The sequence below is a fragment of the Falco cherrug genome, chromosome Z (genome assembly GCF_023634085.1).
Source record: "Falco cherrug isolate bFalChe1 chromosome Z, bFalChe1.pri, whole genome shotgun sequence".
NCBI lineage: Eukaryota > Metazoa > Chordata > Aves > Falconiformes > Falconidae > Falco > Falco cherrug.
The window spans coordinates 11,206,470-11,227,914 of NC_073720.1; the positions used below are offsets into that span (position 1 = coordinate 11,206,470).

At 44.1% G+C, this 21,445-nt stretch overlaps 1 protein-coding gene across 12 annotated transcripts in view; it reads left to right on the top strand.

Moving 5' to 3' along the window:
- The window catches only part of UNC13B (unc-13 homolog B), a 214,306-nt gene that overhangs the window by 17,945 nt on the left and 174,916 nt on the right, over positions 1–21,445 (top strand). For all 12 annotated transcript variants that reach the window (XM_055699323.1, XM_055699327.1, XM_055699328.1 and 9 more), the window contains exons 2-5: positions 8,937–8,966; positions 11,085–11,184; positions 15,611–15,728; positions 16,714–16,837. In XM_055699323.1, the coding sequence (XP_055555298.1) occupies positions 8,937–8,966; positions 11,085–11,184; positions 15,611–15,728; positions 16,714–16,837 (372 nt within the window). The remainder of the gene's footprint in view (positions 1–8,936; positions 8,967–11,084; positions 11,185–15,610; positions 15,729–16,713; positions 16,838–21,445) is intronic.

The following is a 21,445-nucleotide window of genomic DNA, read 5'->3' on the forward strand; positions in this document are numbered from 1 at the left end:
GGCATAAAGGTCTCTGTGGAGCATTGTTTGTGATGCTTTTGTGTGACTTGCAGTTCATGTTGGAGAAACGGGGCAGGAGAACTGACACTTCAGAGTCTTTCCTTGGTGAAGACAACTGTCTGAAGAGAGCCTGAATGCTCCATTAACTGTGTCAGAGCCTGGGTCTTTGGCTTTGAGTAGCAAATGGATGTTGAGGTGACAATTAGCGGTGAAGTTAAATTTCAGGTAGATGCTAATATGTCTGTGGGAAGGTTTAAGAGGAAGGAAAGCACAATTCTAAATAAGCATCTGTATAAGTATGCTGGTTCTCGCCTTGCTAGAATTAACTTGTCGGTTTGCGCTGAGTTCGTTATTATTGTCAGATAAGTTGAAAAGGTAAGTAATGAGGTAAAGGGCTCTCTGGAGAGCAACACGCAGACTTGGCGTATCTTTGATGTATTCAGGCACAGGCTGTAGGGCTCTTGAGAGTTGGAGCTAACATTTTCTGCACAGCCTTTATGGATGGCAACGGGGTGCATTGCTAGAGGAGAGGATTTTGTCTGAGCAGTGGGAAACTCTCATTCCAGAAAGTCCCAAAGCTGGCAGAAGATGGCTTATGATTCTCAACTTGTTTTATTTACCTGAAATGTTAGATGAGCTCAATGATTGATGGGCTTTGTGTTGGCTGGGGAAGTGTCCTGAGACTGCCTGCCTGCCACCCCGAACTGTGCGACCATGAAGGCCAGAGAAATGAGGATAGACAGCCCCATAGCCTGGAAGAACATCTGCAGTGACGGGAATTCCTGGGAGACTGTCCTGGTGTTCGGAGTTCCAGCACAACACATTCCACTCCTTTTCTCAAAGTGCTGCTGCCTTCTCCTGCAACAGTGTTCAGCCTCCACCTGGAAGTAGAGGCGTCTGCACTTCTTTCATTTCTGAGTATATTTCATGTAAAAACTGGGATTTTTTCTGTGGGCTGTTGGCCCTCTGGATTCACTGGCAGTGCTAATCTTTTTCTGAAGTAAAATTCAAGACTTGCATGTTCCTACTTTCTTTACTGCTTCCCAGTGTCTGTTTCCAGCTTTTTTGGCTATATGATTCATAACTGCCGCCCCCCCGCCCCGACAGAGGAAACCATATTGTCAGGCTTGTTTAGGCTGCTGTTTCTCTGAAATCAGTTGAATGCTTCCTACTGCCTTTCAGGAAGCTTTTTCTGGGATCAGCTCTAAGTAAATTTCTTGCAGCTTCCTCACTACAAAGCTGAAGTTTAACTAAGTGCTAATGCTTAATGTAATAATGATTTGAGCTGTGGTTTACAAAATAACTTGTCAACATTTTAAGCATTTTACTGGTAAGATCTCTTCAGACTGTTTTGGATAGCATGGTCTGCATGTTTTAAAATGCTGGAATCCTCTTGCAGTACCTAACAGTCATGGAGAACTGCTGGTGTAAGGATCCTGGAAAAGCAATCTGATGTCTGCTCTAACTCTGGGGAAGGAACCAGTTGCAGACCTCTTCAGTTTTCCTCTTGCATTTTGTTCCCTGTCACAGTTGCTTTCTACAAGTTGCATACATAGGTTCAGTTCCATTTTTACTGTCTTGTGTTCCTCTCATAAGATGCTTTATTTTCAGTTTGTTTCATCGAGATACCGGTTTGATTTTTCTGTCCAAAACTGTTCACAACTGCAATCCCCATGGCGTATCTTCTGCAGCACTATTTATAATTTTTTAATAGCTGTAGCATTTTCTTCACCTGTGAATTTCTGTTGCTGAAATAGTTCAAGGAATATTTTAGGTTAGGTGAGTTCTTGAGCTAAGCAACAAACAAGAAAGCAGATGAAACTCTTCAGTTCAGGAGGTTGAAAACCTGTGTGATGTTAAGTCAGTGTGTCAAATCAAATCTGGTAGAAGATTAACCTGTAAACGAGACCTAGATGTCTCTCTTACCTGTCTGAATATATTTTGTCATTGAAAGTGTTTAGAGGCCTACTTACATTAACTGACTACTACATTAAACCATCACAGAAAGTAGATTGAATTGTCACCCCTTCTGTTGCATGAAATACCTTTTAAAGAAGTAGGGTTGTTTAAGAGAAGGCTTATAAGGCCTGAGTTTTACTGAGAAAACCCCAACAATTAAACCTTTTCAAAGGGTCTGCAAAGCTGATCCTCTGTTTCAGGTATATTGTGAGAATGTGTTTTCAGTTGGAATGTTTGCAACCACCAGAAAGGGTTTCCTACGAAGCTTTTTAATTTGTTTCTGTGTAAGTTATCTAGTAACTTTGGTAAGGATGGAAAAAGCAGAATATTGTGAAGCTCTGATGCAAGTGGAGCCGTGCTGTGTATGCTTACCAAGTTTTATGCAAAAGCTGAGCTGAAAAGTGATGGTATCTGCAGGAGGTGTGAAATTACCTGGTTCACTAAGGTGATCAGACTGGATGATTGAGCAAAATAGTCAGATATATCTTTGACTGTTTCAGCAAACTCTATTAGCTGTGGGTTTGCTCAGTTTTGTGTACATTGGTCATTGTGTTGTCCCGCTAGCTCTCACAAGTTCGTGTGAATGAAACAGCAGTAGGGAATACTCCAGATACCCTGCCACTGTGCTATGTCACTCTGATGCCCATGGGCTGTGGCAGTGATAGAGGTTTAGACAAGACAATGATATGTAGCCTTTATATAAAAAAGCTAGGCTCTTTCTGGGTAGATTTCAGTACTCTGCTCACCAAAGTTCGGCCTGAACAGGTGGTGAGATGCTCTGTCTGTAGCTGTGAAAATTCTGGCAAGAAACAAATGTTGGGGTGAAGCTTAGTAAGCAGAATGAGGTGGCAGCTTCAGTGTCACATCAGGGCTGGAAACATCTGTCATCCCCAATGTATGGGCTGTGGAGGGAAACAAGCCAAGTGCTATCTGCCTGTGGGTTGTGACACCTGTATGCGTGCAAGCCCTGGACCTTAACTGTCCAGAGAATTTACAGATGAACAGGGGAGCATCTAGTGAGATTTGGCAGTGTGGAGGGTTACTGGGATACGTACTTCATGTAGTACTTTCCTGGATTTCCTATGTGAAATGGTGCTGAAGTTAAGTAGCATTAGTATTGAGCGTGTCTCTTCTTAGCACAGGAATCTGGAAAACCCTTCCAAGAAATCACGCATGTCCTAGCAGCTATCAGTCACTGTCCAGTGGGCAGAATGGGTTGAGTGACTGGTAGAAGGCTGTTTGTTGGAAAATGTATTGTAAATCAAATAAATTTAGTAGCTTTCTGGACAGGGTAATGAATTTGCAGATCATCTGAACAGGAAGATGCTAATTCATGTGAATTAGGAGGGATTCTAATTCATTCTCAAGCCATCTGCCAGAATGGAAATCCTTTGGGTAGGTCAATTTGCTACCACCGGCAACAGAATAGAATTCTTTTCTTCCCCCTGCTCAGGATCTGAGAGTGATAGTAGTTGCTTTTTAAATGTGGTTGGTCGCTGGAGGGGCCATACCTTCCCTTTGTTTGACATGGTACCCAAGGCCTGGAGAAAGGTGGGTCAGGTTGTCCTGTGGGCATTTAGGGTGGTCAAATTGAAAATGCTCTGTGCTACATGAATGGGAACTGCAGTGTAAAAGTGCAGTTTTTTGGTTTTGGTTTTTTGTTTGGTGTTTTTTTTTCCTCTCTTCATTTTGATGAACTATTAAAAATTGATAAACTTTTATTGTGTCCATTCCACTTATTCTGGAGTACTTATTAAAGCAGATGGATCTCTTGGTTTGGATGAAGTAAATTTAGTGGCACTGATGGCTTGCTGTTGAGGCTATCTGGATTCCTTCACAGTTGTCTCAGCCAAACAGATTTTTGAAGGACTGTTTTGGGTATTGAGAAAAATTCTGCACATAGATGCAACCTCAAGTTCTGCAGGTAGCAACAGAAATCTCTGCTGCGTTGCTGCTCTGCCAGTTACCAAGCAAAGTGGCATTTCACGGTGGCTCTTCTTCCTCCTGGCAGCGGAGCATTCTCTGGTTAGCCCGGCCCTCCACTCACACCAAGCAGTGACAAAATATTGTCCTCTGTTTACTGTGAATGCAGTCTCAGCTTTTATGTCTGTCGATACAAGAAGGTACCCACTGTGTTTCCGATGCGTCACTCTCGGAGGGAATATGCTGGGGCATAAAAGGCTCTTTCCCACTTGAGTGGAACAGTGTTTATATATAAACCAGCCGTTTGTTTTCCCTGGCAGAAAAACAAAGTATAAAGTAATAAATGGGATTTAAGTTTCTTGTCTCTCAATGGCCCTTGAGGCTGAAGGAATCTCTCAGCTGCAGTTGGCACCCCAGCTCAGCAGGGCTTTGCTGGGAGGAGATGGAGCCTAAGCAGACCCTGTGGTTACAGCAGAGGCTGCTGAGGTGCTGGTGAGTGCCAGTGGGTCCCTGGGGCCTCCTGTGCAATTATCCTGCCTCTGAGGTGGTTCAGGAAAATCTTTTCCCTCTGAATATAATTAAGCTCTGAATGTATGAGAATGCAGTGGAGCCTTTCTTTTTAGACCCATCTCAGACTGGGAATACCAGGGTGGCTGTGATGTGTAGAATCTTCGTCACATGCTTGGAAAACCATTAAAATGCTCTTTTATCCAGCTCGCTCTTAGAGTTATGAAGGGATGAGAAGAGTTTCATGACACCGTTAGTACTGCTCTTCTGCTGTGGCACATGCAATTGCATTTAATAGTATGCCTCAGATGCTGCTGGGCTTTTATAAGGATCATGTGAAAAAAGCCAGTGACTGAGTTAAAATCAGGGATGAGGTCACTGCATGGCCTCTGCTTCCTCCAACTTGGAGCATCTTTGGGTTCAGGTAGTGGGAGAGACAAGGGTTCCTCACCCTCCGGTGGGACATGAGGATGTGCAGGGGCTGCGCATGTAAAATGTTTTGATTTCCAGAGGAGGGAAAGGTCCTCGTGTGTCAGGGTGAGATTGCCTGGGACAGAGTGGTCCTTGTTTGATGCGCCAGTCTTGCGCTGCTTGCCAGCCTGTCATGGATTTTATAAATTGCTTTCAAGAGCTGAGTAGGAGGTTGTGGGTTTCTGGCTCTGCAATGAGTACACATGCTGTAGCTGTTGGTGCACGGTTCAGACAGCAAAATTGTTACCAAAGGCTCAGTTACAGAAAATACAACAGACCAGAAGGGCTAGAGAACAGTCAAGCCCTGGCTTCCCTCCACTCTGTGTCCTTGCTGCAGGGTGCACAGGCTGTGAATTTGGCGTGTTGACTTAGTCTTGAGTAGTATGCATGGTTTGCCATGGTCTCTTACTTCTGTAGCTTAAGCAACTTTTGCACTTGGTGCTGTGTACCACTGTGCCCTGAAGTCTGAGCACCTGGAAAAGGTGAGAAAAGCACAGAGTGAAATGGAAATGTGTATCGATTTTGCTGTACATCTGGGGACCGTTACTGTAGAAGTTAGAGTGCTCTCAAAAACACATTAATACTGAATTCATGTTTTACAGGGAAGAAGAAACTATTTGTCAAATTGCTGATCGTGAAAGTGCATTTTGAATGCTCTGCTTTTAGCACTGCATTTCTTTTTAAGAACATTAATTAAACTACATCCTTTCATTCTTTTAATTTCTCCCACAGCCCCTCCATGGCACTTTATTGGCCTCTGTGTAGGGATGTAGACTTTGTTGTAGTGTGGTGAGTGACCAGCACGTAAGTCATGTGCTGGATTTAGTTAGGATGTAATCTTTTCACCATCTGCTCAGGCACTCCCATGTTTCTGCATCACTCTGATTTGCAAGCAAATGTTAAAGGTGATCTCGAATCTGCAGACGTTCAGAACACCACAGCTCCCTTTCACTGAATATGAGCATGTTCCTGCTGAGGAGTTTTGAGCAATGTGTTGTCTGAACCTCGCAGTAACTTGCCGTGCTCAATTTTAATTCTCTGGCTGGTGGATGGAGCACCTAGTCAGGAAAAAAAATTATCCTTCAGGCTGATTGAAAGATAAGTGCACAGGAAGAATTTCTCTGTAGAACTGAGTTTAAGAATACTTTGATACATGTTCTGCAGTTGTTTTTCCACCCTCCCACAGTGATTCTGGACCTTTTTTGCAATCTCTGGCTTGTATTTGTCTTCCTTAGTCTTTAGGGGTCTGTCTGACTCTCCAGCCTTTGTAGCTGACAGCTGTAGGGCATATGGAATTCTGTTGTGGCTTTTTTTTTTTTATAAAGTTGCAGGCAAGATTTCAACTTTGTTTGTTGTCTCTTGATTTAAAGTAACATCAAATGGTGAGAAATTCCCAGAGAAAAAAAATCCCTGGATGAACTGAACATTTACATAAGTTTTCTTTGCTTTTCTATCTGTCTATCTTGCATGCGGTTATTTCAGTGCAGCCTGTCTGCTTTCCAGTCGGTCCTTGAACTGAGGTGCAATAGCTGTATCTCTCGTATGCCCAAGTCTTTTTTAGTGATTAAATGAATTTTCATATGCACCATGAGAACAAGTGCATCTCTGCGCATCTGTATTGTGCAGTGCTTGTACATGGCAGTGCAGAGGGCTAGGTCTTGCTTTCCTTTTTAATTTTCCAGCATTTTTATTCCCTCCCTGGTGTCCTTCCCATACAGTCTTGCACTGGCTAGAAGGATTATGGTTCAGCATAGCTCAGTGTTTGCTTCTGAATGGCTGGACTTTCTGTGCTGCCCAGTTTGCTGAGAGAAGCCTTTCGAAACTGAATGGAATTTAACATTTCCAGAGAGTTTAAAAATGCAGCTTCCCCAGAGCCCAGAAATGCCTGCGGGCTAAATGGGAGTGAGTCAGGAACTCTCTGAGCTAGACTTTGTCGTCAGGTTTTCGCTTTGTGGCAATGCAGAAGCAACAGTGTGGTAAAACTTGGTGTTGCTGAGTGCACTAGGGAGTGGTTTCCTTTTGTGATACAGACCTCATTTTATAAAATGTACTGTTTCATGTGACTCGATGTCCTCCTGTCCCTGGAGTAGCAATGAGTTTTCAGCCTTTGTTGCAACACTCCGAGTAATTAACTGGTAGTGCGTCAGGCTTCTTCATGAATTCATTACTTCTTTGTGTCCTTTCTTGAGCACATGGCATAGAGGAGCTCTAACCAGACAGAAGGAGCAGGTGTGGGTACAAAAGTTTCCCTAGGGAAGCTAACCTTATTGTGCCTTTCCAAAGCCGTGGTCCCTCGGCAGGGCAGCGGCATGGCGCAGTGCAGTTCTGTGCATTGCACCCGACCCATGCATCCTCTGGGCTGGTGAACGGGCTGGGTCTTGGCAGCATTTAACGGCTCTTTCCAGCTCTCACCTGTTGTATGGGGAACTTGCAGTCTCATGGCTGGTCCTGATCCTGACAGCGCAGCTTGTTATGAACTGGGAGAGAAACAAGCTGAAGCTTACGGTGCATCCCCCTGCCCTCCTCCTCATTTCTAACTTCCCTCAAGCACATGCACTTCTTCCTTTGTCTCCTGCTTCTTGCAAAGATGGGGAGAGGGGAGGATTGCAGGGAATCTGGTATCTGCCTGCTCCAGGGCAGTATTTCATGAAATGCCTGCTTTTACGTGGTAACCAAAGGCACCTAGAAAGTGGGTAGATTGCCCTGCCTGTTTCTCAGCCGACCGATTTGGAGATTAAAAAGCAATCCGCTTCTTCAGTCAGCAGGAACACTGGCCCCCACGACTGTATATTTTGCTTGCACCATTAGTTTTATCATCAGGAATACTTCAGGCCCTGAACCTGAGAGAGAATGAACCTGTTTATTTTGGGCATAAAGGCTCATGGGCCTTGGCAGGTAAAGCTACAGCTCTTCTGCCTTCTCTTTGAGATGCCTCTGGCTCATGCTGTACCTGGTACAGCATTTCCTTCGTGCAAACATCTACCTGGACTGTAAATGCTTGCAAATGCGAATTTGTCAAATAGCAAGGGTGTTCTCCAACAGTGGACTCCATTGCAACTTTGTGCATGTAATTGTGTAAGGGCCATTATTATTATTATTATTTTTTATGTTCCTTCCTAGAACATGTATCTTGGAAGTTAGACTGTGTGAGCCCTTAGTAGGTGCTAGGTGCTCTGTTTTCTGGAGGAAACCACTACTCCAGTTTTTAAATCTTTTTGCTTTCTGTTATATCTTGCTTTCTAGCTTGTTAACTGTGTTTTCTTCTTGGTGTTAGTTTTCTACTGGGAAAATTAGCTGGTGCCTAGAGATGTCTTTTCTTAGTGCTTACACGTAGCAATACCAGTGGGCCTATGAGCCTGTCAAAGAGAAATGTAAACAAAATCTCCCCTAGGTAGACATGGACCTTCCCCATCTGGTGAGATAAGAACTAGTGCTGTTTTATGTTTTAACCATTGTTTTTGATAAATACTGTCCTGGAACTAAATTAACAGAGGAAAGCTTGGGAAAGTGACATTTGAGTTTAGACTGCTGCTTGTTTGGCGTAGTGGGTTAGTTTGATTTACAGATGTCATGATACAGAGCTACTATTCAGGCTTGATTATTTTGAAGTTGTGGTTGAATGTCTACTTTCCACTGTTAGGAGAGATTCTTTGTTTAAAATGAAATGTGTATTTCTGCTGGAGTGTCTGTAACTTTAAGTGAGGTGGTATGAAGTGATGTCTTGCTAAGCAGCAGTAACTGCTGGTTGCAAAGGACTGGTTTTGAAATTGCTTTGCATTAGACGTATCACATTGTTTTCCAAACATTAATCTTGTGATTATTTTTAAAATGCATTTTTTGAGAGGTGACATGGGGTACAGAGGAGTTTTTGTCTCCAGATCTGGTAAACTGTTAAAAATGAGTGTGGATTTCCAGCTACCTGGCCTCTGCTGGGGCTGTTGTCCAGTTAATGCGATGCCCTGTGATGCTTTGACTCAAAGGAAACTGTAGCAGGACAAAATCACTAACAGTCTCTCTCTCCCCATCCCCCACCCCCCACCCCACCTCCCGCCCCTTTTCCTTTTTTCTCTTTACAGTAAAAAAAGCTAAACTGCAAGGACCACCAGGTAAGTCATGCTTTACTGCTTGTTTGCAGCTATGTTGACACCTGCTCTCTCACTTCTACTCATGCTGGTCCCTCCAGTTTTCATTTACCTCCTCTTGGCTCCTTCATGTTCTTAGGAGTGACAAAATCTACCCTGAAAATCAGGCGGCCTGAGTTAGTAGAAAGCTTGAGGCTGTGACCTGGTATCACAGTGCTAAGAAACACCTGCTCACCTGACCTAAACGGGTGATGGATGAGGAAGTTCGGTCCTTTACTGTCACCAATTCACACCCCACCCTGCCCTTTCCTCTCACCCTTCCTCTGTCCCTGTTAAAAACAGGATCTGAAAATCTCCACCAAGCAGAACTGTTGTGTGTGTGCCTGCCTGGGTTCAGTGCCTCCTCAGTCCTGATTGGGATTGCTGGGTGGTGCTGCAGAAGTGATTCATTCTCATACGTGGCAGTCCATAATGGCTGTGCTTGGGGCTGAAATCCCATCCACTGGGTTTTGTGTCTGCATAATATAAAACCGAATAGTTAACAGTCTAGGTGACTATTTCACTGTGCCTCAGTGGCTAGCCAGGAATCCCTTAGCAGGCAAATACATTTATTGAATGAAATCTGATGTATAGATTACAAAAGAATAAGCAGTTTTCTTCTGGAAAAACACCTACTCAGGCATTTAGATCCAAAGCAATTGATCCAAAAGCAAAAGCTGTATTCATGACTTATTTGTTCAGCTTTATTCTCTTGATATAGCCCTCCTCATGTTATAGTGGAACATTCCCAGGGCTCCTTGTCCGTACTCCATGTCAGGTCAAGATCTGTGTGTGCACTGACCTTGAATTTCCAGGGAAGGAAGGCTGAGTGCCCAGACTGGAAAGGAGATAGTGTGTACTTTATCCTTTCTCTAATCAAGTAGCCTGCTCATGGCTGCAAAATATTTGTCCTGTAGTCTAGGTTTAACTCAACCAAAGCGTGTGGTTTCACTGACAAGCCCAGTGACCCAGGAGGATGCAAGTGATGTAGCAAGATATGAGGGAACCTGGCTTGCAGTGAATCCTGCTTTTTCCAGAGCTGCTGGATAGTATCATTTCCATTTCCTCCCTTTCTGTTAGGATATTTCAAGCTAGGTGCTGGGACAAGCAATAATAGCCCACAGCAACGACGTATGCAAATTTTGACAGTTTTAAAACGGACTGTGATCTAACTTATGCTGGGAATAGATGTAGCAGAACATCGAAGTATTAAAATATGCACATTGCTTTCTAGCTACTTAGCATACATCTCGTTCCAGGCTTCATGAAACTGATAGATAGGTCTAAGGTGGTAACTCCTCTTCGAAGGGAGTTTGTTCATTCTCAGATGCTGAGACTCAAACTTTGTGTGGGTCTGTGCTTGGCTGCTTTTGATTTTATTAGCAAAGAGATAGCAGCAACTAGGAAAAAAAGTTGTTTCAGGGTTTTTCTTCAGATTTGAAATAAAAAGCAAAATGTCTAAATGACGCCCGCCTTGTCAAAATGTGAGTGCAGCATGGTTCTTCTAGGTCAGGTCATTCAAGCAATACAGATCAATTTTAGCACATTTAGCATCAATCACTGTATTTTCCTTCTGCTCCTGATTGATCTGTAAAGTTATTTGTGGATTCATGGCTGGAAAACCAGGTTGGAACTGGCAGAGTGGTTGGGCCAGAAGGGAAGAGATGATACAATCAGCCCAACTGCTTCTTGCTTGTATGTTTTGCAAGTTTGTTCCTCCCTCTGGGTGGTCTGCATGATGGGGCCCTGTTCCTTCAGACTGTCTCTTCTTCCTCTCATCTTCCTTTCAGTAACCATCTTAAGCATGAAGTGTCTGTGTTCTTCAGGATTTTATACTCTTTTCTTTGTCCCTGACTTGCTGCAAGTGCTTAGTTGCTTGGTTTTGTTTGTGCCTGAATTTCTAAAAAACTGTGATGGAGAAATTGATGGCAAGTGAAAAACACCTTGCACGTTTGGCTCCATAACCCAGTGATGTCTTCCCACATGGACTTTTCATTTTGGGTCCCCCTGGGATGCAGCGTATGGACTGAAAACCTTGAAATGTTGCGCTTATGTGATGAAAGGGTATACTGAAGGAGACAACTTCTGCCTCTCGTTTCCCAGATAAATTCAATACATATGTGACCCTGAAAGTGCAAAATGTGAAGAGCACGACTGTAGCTGTGCGAGGTGACCAACCCTGCTGGGAACAGGACTTCATGTTGTAAGTATGGTGCAGTGATGGGTTGCTTGTGGTTGAGTCCTTCCACAGCATGATGTTTATACGGAGTTGCTATTGTGTGTATAAATTGGAGTACTTGGGTAGAATGCACAAGTCTGGTGACAGTCTGAATCATTTGCTTTTCTGTGTTACACACTGACCTGTGGTGAAAGAGATGTGTGTTGGGAGATTCTCTGCCTGTGCCACAGAGTGGCTGGAGTAGCCTGTGCTCTTTAATAGCACAAGATTGCCTGGATTCCTGTTCTTAGACCTGTGTGTCAGGGTGCAGTGAGGACCAGCTGCTCCCACAGCATCAGGCAGCCAGAAGCAGAGTGTGGTAGGATGGTTGGTAGAGCAAGGTCCTCACCAGCCAGGGCCCAGTCCCACAGCACCTCAGCAGCACCAGCGGAGCTGGCCTGAGGATCAGGCCAGTGTCTGCTGAGAGGTCAGCTCATCAGACAAGTTCGTAGTAATGAGGCAGTCATTAAAAAAAAAAAAAAAGTCAAGCTGGGAGTGTAAGTTAGCAAGTCAGGCTCAGGGCTGCATCTGTTGGTAATAATCAGGGTCAGGCATAGTCCAGTAATTTCCAGTCAGTTCCATGACAAGGCAAGTCTGAAGCTGAGCTGGGAAGTCAGTCTGTGGGTTGATGGGGTCAGTGATCAGACATGGGCAAGCTGCAGCTAAGCTGGAGACAAGCACACCTACAACATAGCTTAGGCAAGGGCTAAAGACCCGGAGCTGAGCTTAAATGGGCCATAGGTAGAGGCTGTGGGTGGAGGACACTTAGTGTGGCTGGTCAGGGTGATTAAGGGCCATTGTTAGTGCACTCAAGGCATTGACAAGGTGGTCCTGCTTCCCTCAAGTGTGAGAGCTGCTCTTGTGTGTTGATGCTTTCTGCCACTGGCCTGGGGCCCATGGATGTGTTTTCTAGCTTCTCTGTGCAGCTTGAGGGGCTGCCGGTCCCTGCCATGAGCAGCAGAATGAGTTCAGCTCTCCCGGGGTTTCTGGTGCAGTTGGCACTTCTTACTTGCTCTGGTCCTTGTAGTCCTGACATGTAGCCAGGGATTTCCCAGTATCTTTTTAAATGGTGGAGGGTTTTTTTTGCTGCTGGATGAATGACTCATTGATATATTGCATCTGCTTTGTTTCTATAGCTTTGTGAGACAAAGTGAACTGAAGTTAGTAAATCCTGGACCTCCAGGATTCTCTGAAGGTGGCATGGACGGTGCTGTTGCAGGGGTAGTGATGTTGTGTTCATCTTGTGGAGTCAAAGCTAGTGCTGCCGGTCTTGAGTGGGTCTGAGCTGTTTACATAGTGTCTGTAGCAAGAGACCCAACATGGGATTTTGTGAGTATGTTTCACAGTCCAGCAGCAGTTGGTTCTCCTCTGCCAAAAGTGGGAGGCTTTTGTCTCTGGCTGAGGAGTTCACCTGGGTCAGTACTGTGTTGTTACAGCTGTGCTCCCATCTCCTTTCCCTGGTGGCACCCTGCTTTTGGAGCAGCACGTGAGGTCTGTGCTTCTGCACAGAGTCTGGAGTCTATGCTTTAGCATCTGGTGACACACATGTGCTTCTGAATGCTACCATCTTCTGAACTCCGCAGTTTCTGGTCAGACAGAGGCTGTGGCTGTCACTGATGTAAACGGTGCAGGACTGGGGTAAGGTCTGGGACAGGGAATTGTACCTGTCAGGCAAATCATGTGCTCGTACTCAAACTAGTAACTCATTCTTCCTGTTATTTGTGCTCATCCTGTAGACAGGAACTAGCTTTAAACATGGCCAGCTACAGAGAAGGCTGCTCACCAGTGATTTAAGAATGGCACTTATTTGTGCTGGGTGACAGCTGTCATGGTTGCTCCTCCTTCTTCCCCTCAAACAACTCCTGGAACTGCTTTCCAGTATCAGCTGGGAGCTGAGTTAGCATGCTATAAGGTCACTGTGCTGCTCTGTAATTAGTTGCTAGGGGATATGAAAGCAGAATATTGGCTGAACCACCTCACCATTATCGTCCCTGCTTTAGCCAGGCAACAGCACAGTTGTTCGTATGTTGATAACAGAAATATTACACATGGCAGGGAATGTGTTTTGCATGATTCTGTGTACATTAATTTGTCCCAGGAGAAATAACACTGATATTCTAATACTACTATTCACTGGTTTGCTTTTTTTCTTTCTGGAGTTTGAAAAGGCTTTTGAACACTTTAGTTTTTTCCTCAGGGAAGGATGCTTTTATTGTCTGTATTTGTGTTTACCTTTTTTATGAGGCACAGTAGAAGAATATACTACAACGAAGAAAATGCTTTTTATCTGTATTTGTTGTTTTTGCTTCCAAACTCCTTATGAGACTTTAGAATCTTCTGAGACACTTCAGAATCTGAGACTTTGGGGTTGTTTGAGATTTGCTTGTTTACCAGACCAGTAAAACACTTTTAATGTGTTCTTTGGGGACATCTTCTAATTTTGAAGCAGCTTTAAAAGGACTGTGTATTTGCAGCAAACACCTCTTGAGTGAAAGTGCAGACTGATGCTTAGAACGTGATGATTACATCGGTGTTGAAGTTTAGGAGTGTTTTTCATTTGAATTCTGCGTGCGTGTGGAGAAGGAGGGGCACCAAATTCCAAAGTCAGCTCTTTTGTTCTTTGAAGCTATTCTGCATCTAACCAGAAGGTGGAGAAAGGGAGACACAAAGGCAATCAAAGCCACTGTCCTGAAAATCTTTCTGTCCCACCGCCCCCGTCCCCGCACCGCCCCCCCCCCCCCCGTTCCTATCTGGTGGCCTGTCCTGTGGAGTTCTGGATAGAAGTCTGTTGGGTGTCATATGATCAGTGTCTTGCTCTGTCAATGTTTGCTGAAGCAAAGAACGTGCCTTTACAGCGTGCCTGATTTCTTCCTTCCCTTCCCTTTCTGGTCTCATGCTAGTCCAGCCAGCAGAAAATCAAGTTGCTTCTGTTGTTATTGCAGGTTTGTGCAATCAGAGAAATATCATCTTCCAAGAGGCAAGTGGTGGGAGGACAGAGCAGTGATGGGTGCGGGTGGCTGGTTGTTAGTTATTGCTGTATTAAGCAGCCATATGCAAACAGAGGGAGCTGGAGACTCAATTTCAAGATGCTAGCAGTAAACTGATAAGAAGCCTGTGTAATAGCTTCATTTTGAACTATGTGGACTGAGTAGCCCAAGTAGTGGACACTCCTGACCTCAATTCCTGTGTCTTAAACAAGAACAGAAACACCTGGGTTTAAAATAGATGCTAATGTTCTTTGCTGTAGCTGTAGAGTTTGTCTTTAACTTTGTAGATAGAATGTTCTGTTTTAAAGTTGTAAGAAGTCTCTGGGACAAAGCTCAAATAGGTGCTGGAATTGGCAGCAGGTTTTTTTTGGGCCATGGCGGCAGTCTATAGAAATTAGTGACTAACGTGCTTTTAAATTCCCTTAATAACCTGAATGTGGACATTTGAAAGGAAGGACAGCAGGCAGTAGCACTGTGTGTCCAAAATACCTACTTTTGGGCATTAGCTGTTGCACTAAAGGAAAGTCCTGAGCTCGAAGAAGTAGGAAGAATAGCCTTTCTTCATGATAAGTGTGGGACAGTTGCATATCAACAGGCGGACTCGGGATTCTTCTCTACTTGTTGCTTTTACCCACAGTTCAGGGTGAGCAAGCGCTATGCGGGGGGGTGGGATAAATGGTATGAACAATAGGGAAGAAGTGGATTTGAGATACATCCTTTCCTTACCGAGAAGGGAAGGTGTTCATGAAAACCTTCAGATAAGTATTTTCACGAACTCGGCACTTGATGGTCGTGTGGCTGTATTGCCACTGCTTGCCGCTGGAGATTCGCATGGCTCAAAGCCTGTCATTGTCACACAGAGGAAGAAGTTAGTGCTGCAGCAGAAGAGGTGCAACACAGCCTTGAGCAATAGGTAGTGCTGCTGATGCAGCTGTGCTGCGTTTGGGACTGTTACTTTAGGCATGTGGCAGCTCCTCTCACAGATAAGTACTGGCATGTTTGGACCTGCCGGAGTGTGCTTGTGTTGCTGTGCTGCCAAGTGAAAGGAGACACCCACTTCATTAGAAATGGGGTGCCTGATGACAAAGAACAGCTTACCTCTAGGTTTTGGCCCAAGATAGGCTTCCTGCTCCTGTGTACATAGCTGCAGAGACAAGTTCTCAACTGGCAGTGTCTGCATGGCATAGTTCAGGGTTTTATTTTGCAGTCTTTGTGTAGTTATTTAAACTGTGAGAAATCGGTCATTAGAAACTAGCGTTGCCTGTGAGTGTGGAACACCTTGACCACATCCTTCCAGAAGCTCTCTGTAGCTTGACATGGCTGTGTGGAAAGAGTTCACTGGTATAGTCATGGTGGTAACGCAGAACCTAATTAGATTATATTCTGCTTTTTTCTCACCTGTGCTGCCTTTCCTTTTATTGCAGTGAGATCAATCGGCTGGACCTGGGCCTGATTGTTGAAGTATGGAACAAAGGACTGATCTGGGACACGCTGGTTGGGACTGTGTGGATTGCTTTGAAGGCCATTCACCAATCTGATGAGGTTAAGCTGACACAGAAGCTTTATTTTGACAGCTCCAATGTCAATAGTTAACATGTTACAAATCTGGCGTGGTGCAGTCCAGGACTGTGCTCCTCAGTAAAACTTCCTCTTGCAAAGTCAGGAGGGCTGGGTGAGGGGGGAGGTCTGTTGGCATCCTGTTGTTTTTGTTTTTGAAGGAGGCTGCCAATAGACCAAAACTGAGCTTAAGTGTGTATCCTTGGTCTTATCTCATTCACATGGACTCAAAAACCAGGGCTTAATCTGTTAAGGAACCGATGTAATTGATAAATGTCTGAATTCCTTAAGGACTGACTGCTTAGTCTGATGCTCAGATTTTTTTGAGTTCCTGCTGTAGACAGATAAAAGACAATCCGATCTTTGAGGCAGGTCTACATCGCCATTTTAAAGCTTCTGGCTGTGGTGTTGGAAGGTATGTAGTGGTGCTAGTATGAATTGGAAAAGGTAGGAAATGGGTTGTGCCAACGTCTGTAACTGTCCTAACTACTGAATTTGGCAGTTCTTACAGCTAAGCAGAACATGTTTGTCTTTTTACCTTAAACTTCAGGGCATTTATTTAAAAGATTATTGAATCTGAGTAGAGAGAGAGCACTTGTGTGTTCTGTAAAAGGAGGCGAGGGGGTGGATGCCCAGCAGTGTGGCCATAAGGTCTACCTGGTGCTCGCTTCCTCTGGCTGTCTAGTCCCTCCTTGGTGCCTGCCTTTGGGGACTTACCTTTGCAGTGACACTGAGAAGGCAGTAGCTCTGCTATGAGGTGTTTGCTGCTGTCTTGGTAAAGGCCGTTAAGATTTGGAGGAAAAGCTGCCAGCACATGCTGAATAGATGTCATTTGATATTAAAATTGGGTATCGGGCCTTAGTAATACTGTAAAGCTCTTCCTGAAGTCTTTTTTGTTAGAAAACGTGTGAGAGTTGCTGCATAAGGGCCTGCCAGACTTGAAACTTCACCTGTGGCTTGTGATTCACAGGAAGGTCCCGGGGAGTGGTCTACGCTGGAGGCAGAAGTTGTAATGAAACATGATGAAATCTGTGGAACCAAAAACCCAACTCCTCACAAAATTTTGCTGGATACAAGATTTGAATTACCTTTTGGTGAGTGCATTTCAATAACTTACCCAGGGTGCTGACAATGCAGAGGAAGTATGTTGGGAGCAGTTTGTGTTTTATAGTGGTGTTCACTCTCAGTTCGGTCAGAATAGTTCAGTGCAGATCAATTTGCCGGTGTTCGTTTCCTGTTTGGCTTCTTTCTAAGAAGATCAGAATAAACAGGGAAGATGCAAAGCTCTCCCAGTGCTGGAATGTTTAGACTAGCAGCAGTTTAAGAAACTATTAATACTATTTCAGGGTTGTGCAGTCAGACATTTTGTTCCTGAGCAGGGAACATTAACTTCTTTGTATCTAGACAAATTTGGCTCTAGAAGAGGTCAAGCGTGTTGTTAGAGTTGTTCTGTGGTAGGTGCACTTAAACCCTGTTAGTAGTATGCAGTTCAGTTAGTGAAACATCAGTGCTGAGTGCTCCTGAACATTATCGTTAGCACAGTATATAAATAACATGATGTTATAAGAACTGCCTTTCTGGCAATTACTTGTAGTTGAAATGCACAGAATGTGGAAAGTAGCTAAATGAAGCAAACCCATCTCAAGTAAAGTTGAGTGTGAATTTTTTGTGATTTTATTTGAAAAATATTTTTATTTTATTTAAAAAGAACAACCAACCGAAAAAACCAAACAAATAAACAACCCCCAAAAGTAAGGCCTTAGCCAGAATGCATCCAAGGCTTACGTAGCTGCTCTTCCAAGCTCTTAGCTGACTCTTGGGACCAAGAAGAGAGATGATGTTTTTGGAGATTGTGGTGGGGTTTTTTTCTGCATTGGGCAATGAAGTGTTTCGAAGTTGTCTGTCATTGTGAAGCTCATCTCTCCCCCTCTGCCTGTTGCTTGCTTTTTGCTCCCAAGCCCCTAGCAGCGTGAGCAATTTGTATCATGCTCTAAGCACAGGTGGAACATTAGTGCACCCACTGGCATTTGGCCAGCAACTGTCAGGATTTGCCATCTGTTGTGGAAAAAAGTTAGGTCATCTGTTAGTCTCATACCCCGCTTCAGGGTGCAAAGGAGGATGCAGGCTTTGGCCCTGCAGCACTACAATCAATACAAATTGTATTTTACGCTTTGAGTGTACTATTTTGAGTGCACGGTCTCCTGGATGGTGCAATTCGGGGTGAGTGCAGCGTTTCATGGATGTAATAAGCGCCGCTCTTTAACCACAGTCCAGTGTGTAAAGGGGAAAGTGTGTCTGACACCTGCCTAGACAACTAAGCTGTCTCAAGTTGGTCTGGAGCCATCCCTCTTCCTTGAGAAAGTGTCCTGGTGATGCACTGCTGCTGTGACCCCGTCAATGGGAAGTTCATTACTGGAATTGCTTGTTATTTAACGGGAAGTACAGCTCACTTGATTTCCTTGTGAGGTGGAACATCAGTGCTTTGGGGCAAGTGTTCAGGCTTCTGGGAGGGAGGGGGCACAGCATACTAGCTGAAGTCAAGGCTTGCAGCTGCTACCTCCTCATCCAAGTTCATTCTGACACAGTTGCTTGTAAACTGTCTCTGCTTTGAAAAAGGTGAAATTCCTGTCTCTCCCTGTGTATTGAGGGAGTATCCAAAAGAGAATTTGCTTTCTTGTGCAATTGATGTTTTGGACTGCATTACTTCTTGTGATTTTTTTTTTTTTTTAATTTTTTTCAAGTATAAGAAAATGTACTCCCTGTAAACCATTATGTGTTAGAGCATCTGAATTTAAAAAATAAGAGTATTTCAGCTAATAGTGGTAATAGTGTGTTTTCTCCCTACAGCTATACTCAAAACACAGGACTCTGTTTGTTTTGGGCTTTTTAAAACATACTGGGTTTTATAGTACATAGAATTTTGAGAATAGGACTTCTGTAGAAAACTGAAAACATGAAGTAAGTAACCAGCTTTTTGCAGCTCTTCTGTTTTTAACACAGTCGATCATTTAAAGCGCATCTATTACTTACTCCTTTGCTTACTGTACCAAATACAGCAGTGCGAAGTTCCTGTTAGTCAGTATTGAAGGGTTTTTATTTTAGAGTGGGAAAATCTGTCTGCCTGTCCGGAATGGGTGCATCAGTTAGCTCTTTCAAGGCTTCTGCTGCTCTTCATTTCTTGCGTCTTCTCCGTTTTCAGTCTGTCCTGCCATGGCAGGGTCAGAAGCAGGTTGCAAAGCAGCAGCCACTAAGAGTGTGGGACGTTCCTCTAGAAGATAGCATCTACCTCTGTCACTTTCCTTCTCCAGCAGTGGTTCCTTTCACACAGTGACTGAACATCTCCTGCCATCACCTCTAGGATAGAGAAGGGCCCTGAAAGATGGATGAGGCTCTGTCTCCCAGCCATTGCAGTACTGCGAGACTTAGAGGTAGCTCAGCTCGCAGCACTACCTCTGTATCTCGATGCATTTGCAGTTCAGTTTCCCTTTAATTGGAGGGCAGCATTATGGACTCTTAGTGCGCCACATGTTAAGACTTTGTTGTCATATGAGCTGGGAACTGCTGCTTTAAATGTACCCAGAGAACTAAATGAATCATTGATCTGCCATGTAAGTTCTTAAGTCAGCAGCTCTGTTGCTGTAGAGGCAATTTTTTAATAACAGCATGTTTGGAGTGACGCTTGGGAACATTGTGTATCATGTTTGGTTTCCCAGGTGAAGATCTCCTGGCTACTGTAGATATACGAGAACCGCAGTGATCTGCATGTGCATATACAGCTTGTGCCGCTTTCCAGGTCTGGTAAAATACAGCTGTCCGGGATAGAAGCTTTAAAAAAAATTGTGTGTTCTTCTGTTTGGCTGTGCTTCCGAGCTTTTTCTATCCCTTCTGGCTGCTCTGTTTCATTTAGGTTAGATGATGCATGCAGATGCAGTACCCCAGGTATTTTAAGTGTCTCATTGTATTTAGGTGTAGCTTGAGAAGTTTTTAAGGGATTGTAAGAGAGAGTAAATTAATTTGAAAACCAGAAGAGCTGAAGTCTTTGGTGTAAAATGTGATTGTATATGCAAAGAAGTTAGAAACTGGTTTGTTGTTTGCACTGTATGTATCCAGGATTAGTTTTCTGCATCTGCTTCCACCTGGTATGTTCAGGATTCTTTCTCCCTGTTGTGTCTTCCCCTGGTACTCTGGAGACTGGCGACAGCTACAGCTGAAATGCAGAACCGTGCTGATGCTGCTAGTGGTAGCACATGATAGGGCAACTTAGAGAATATTTTTTTTTTTTCATATGAAGTTGTTTTTAAATGTTTACCAGGCTTAGAATTGGGAAGCAATCATTTCCTAACAGGGCTAGTAAGAGCCGTAAACTTTACTTGGTGTCATCCAGGAGTTAAATTTTGTTAATGCCCAGATTTCCAATGGGACAAAGAACATCCGTGGTGACCTTGGTATGTCTTCCATGTGTCCCATTGCATGTTTCAGATGCAGACCTTGCATTTTTTTCAGTAGTTTCATTAGTGTGACACTAGCTTGCCATGTATAGGAGAGAGAGCAGATTTGTGGGCCCTTCTGCAGTGAGCATCTGTGTGCAATGGACTGCAGGGCTGGGGACCAGACTGTCATCTTATGTTCTCTGCCAGCCCTATGTTCTTAAATGTTCAATCTTGCAGAAGAAGAATGACTGAATATCCTCTTCTATAAAAGTGCAGCAAAGCGTGAGCATTTGAAATGTGAAGTGTTAGTGAGAGCTGATATTAACCCCTAGGGTGCAAAGCATTTTTATGCTTGGTAGTCTTTTAAAATGGCAATAAGCTGCCGCCTTGATGGGAGGAAGTGGTTGTTAGCAAAGACAGGCTGGAGCAGGTTTCTCCACTGATCATATGTTTCTTCTCAGGAACAAGATAGGCATATCAAGGAAGGGAGACAGCTTTTCTTCTTGTTTGGTTTAGAAAATTTGCTGGTAGGGAGAAGACAGTCTCGCTGTTACTGTCTTGCTGTAGTGAATGTGTGCTGGCACAGACTTTCCAAAATGCTGCTTTTCAAGTGTAAAACTGCTGTTTGGAAGCACTTTTAATCTGTCCCCCTTTTTCAGAAGTGCAGTGGCTATGTGCAAGTCCCTCACAGGATGGAGTACTCAAAAATGCTTTTGGCGACTAATCTATAGCAGTTTGGATCTATGCCAGGCTGTTTCTAGTGGATAATTGGAGTGAAAATGCTTTTAGTGTTCTCACCGCTCCCAGGCTAGAAGCATGCTGATATGCATCCGGCCATCAGGTGGAGTAAATGCTTTGTTGTTTTTGTGTCTTGGGAACTGCACAGAAAGAGAAACGCTCGGCTCTGCAAAGTTATTTCAGTGAGGACTTGTGAAGATTCCCATACTGCTGAAAGGGAGGAAATTGGGGCTGAGAAGAGACAGAGGCCAGGTGAAGGCTTGTAGGAAAGCGGGGAGAAAAAGGGTATCGCTTCTGCTTCCAGCACTTGTTCTCACTCATGCTGACCTGAGGGATGCCCCAGCCCAGGACTTGCTGTCTGGGAAAAACTGAGGTGGCAGAAGGTGATGTGCAAGGACTAGAGCAAGGACCACCAAGCCCGAGGGGAAGAAAAGCTTTAGGGCTGAAATTCCTAGTTACTGCCAAGATAGAGATCTGTAAACAGGAATACTGTTATGTTTAGGCACCTGAGGGGGGGTCTAACTATGAGTGAAG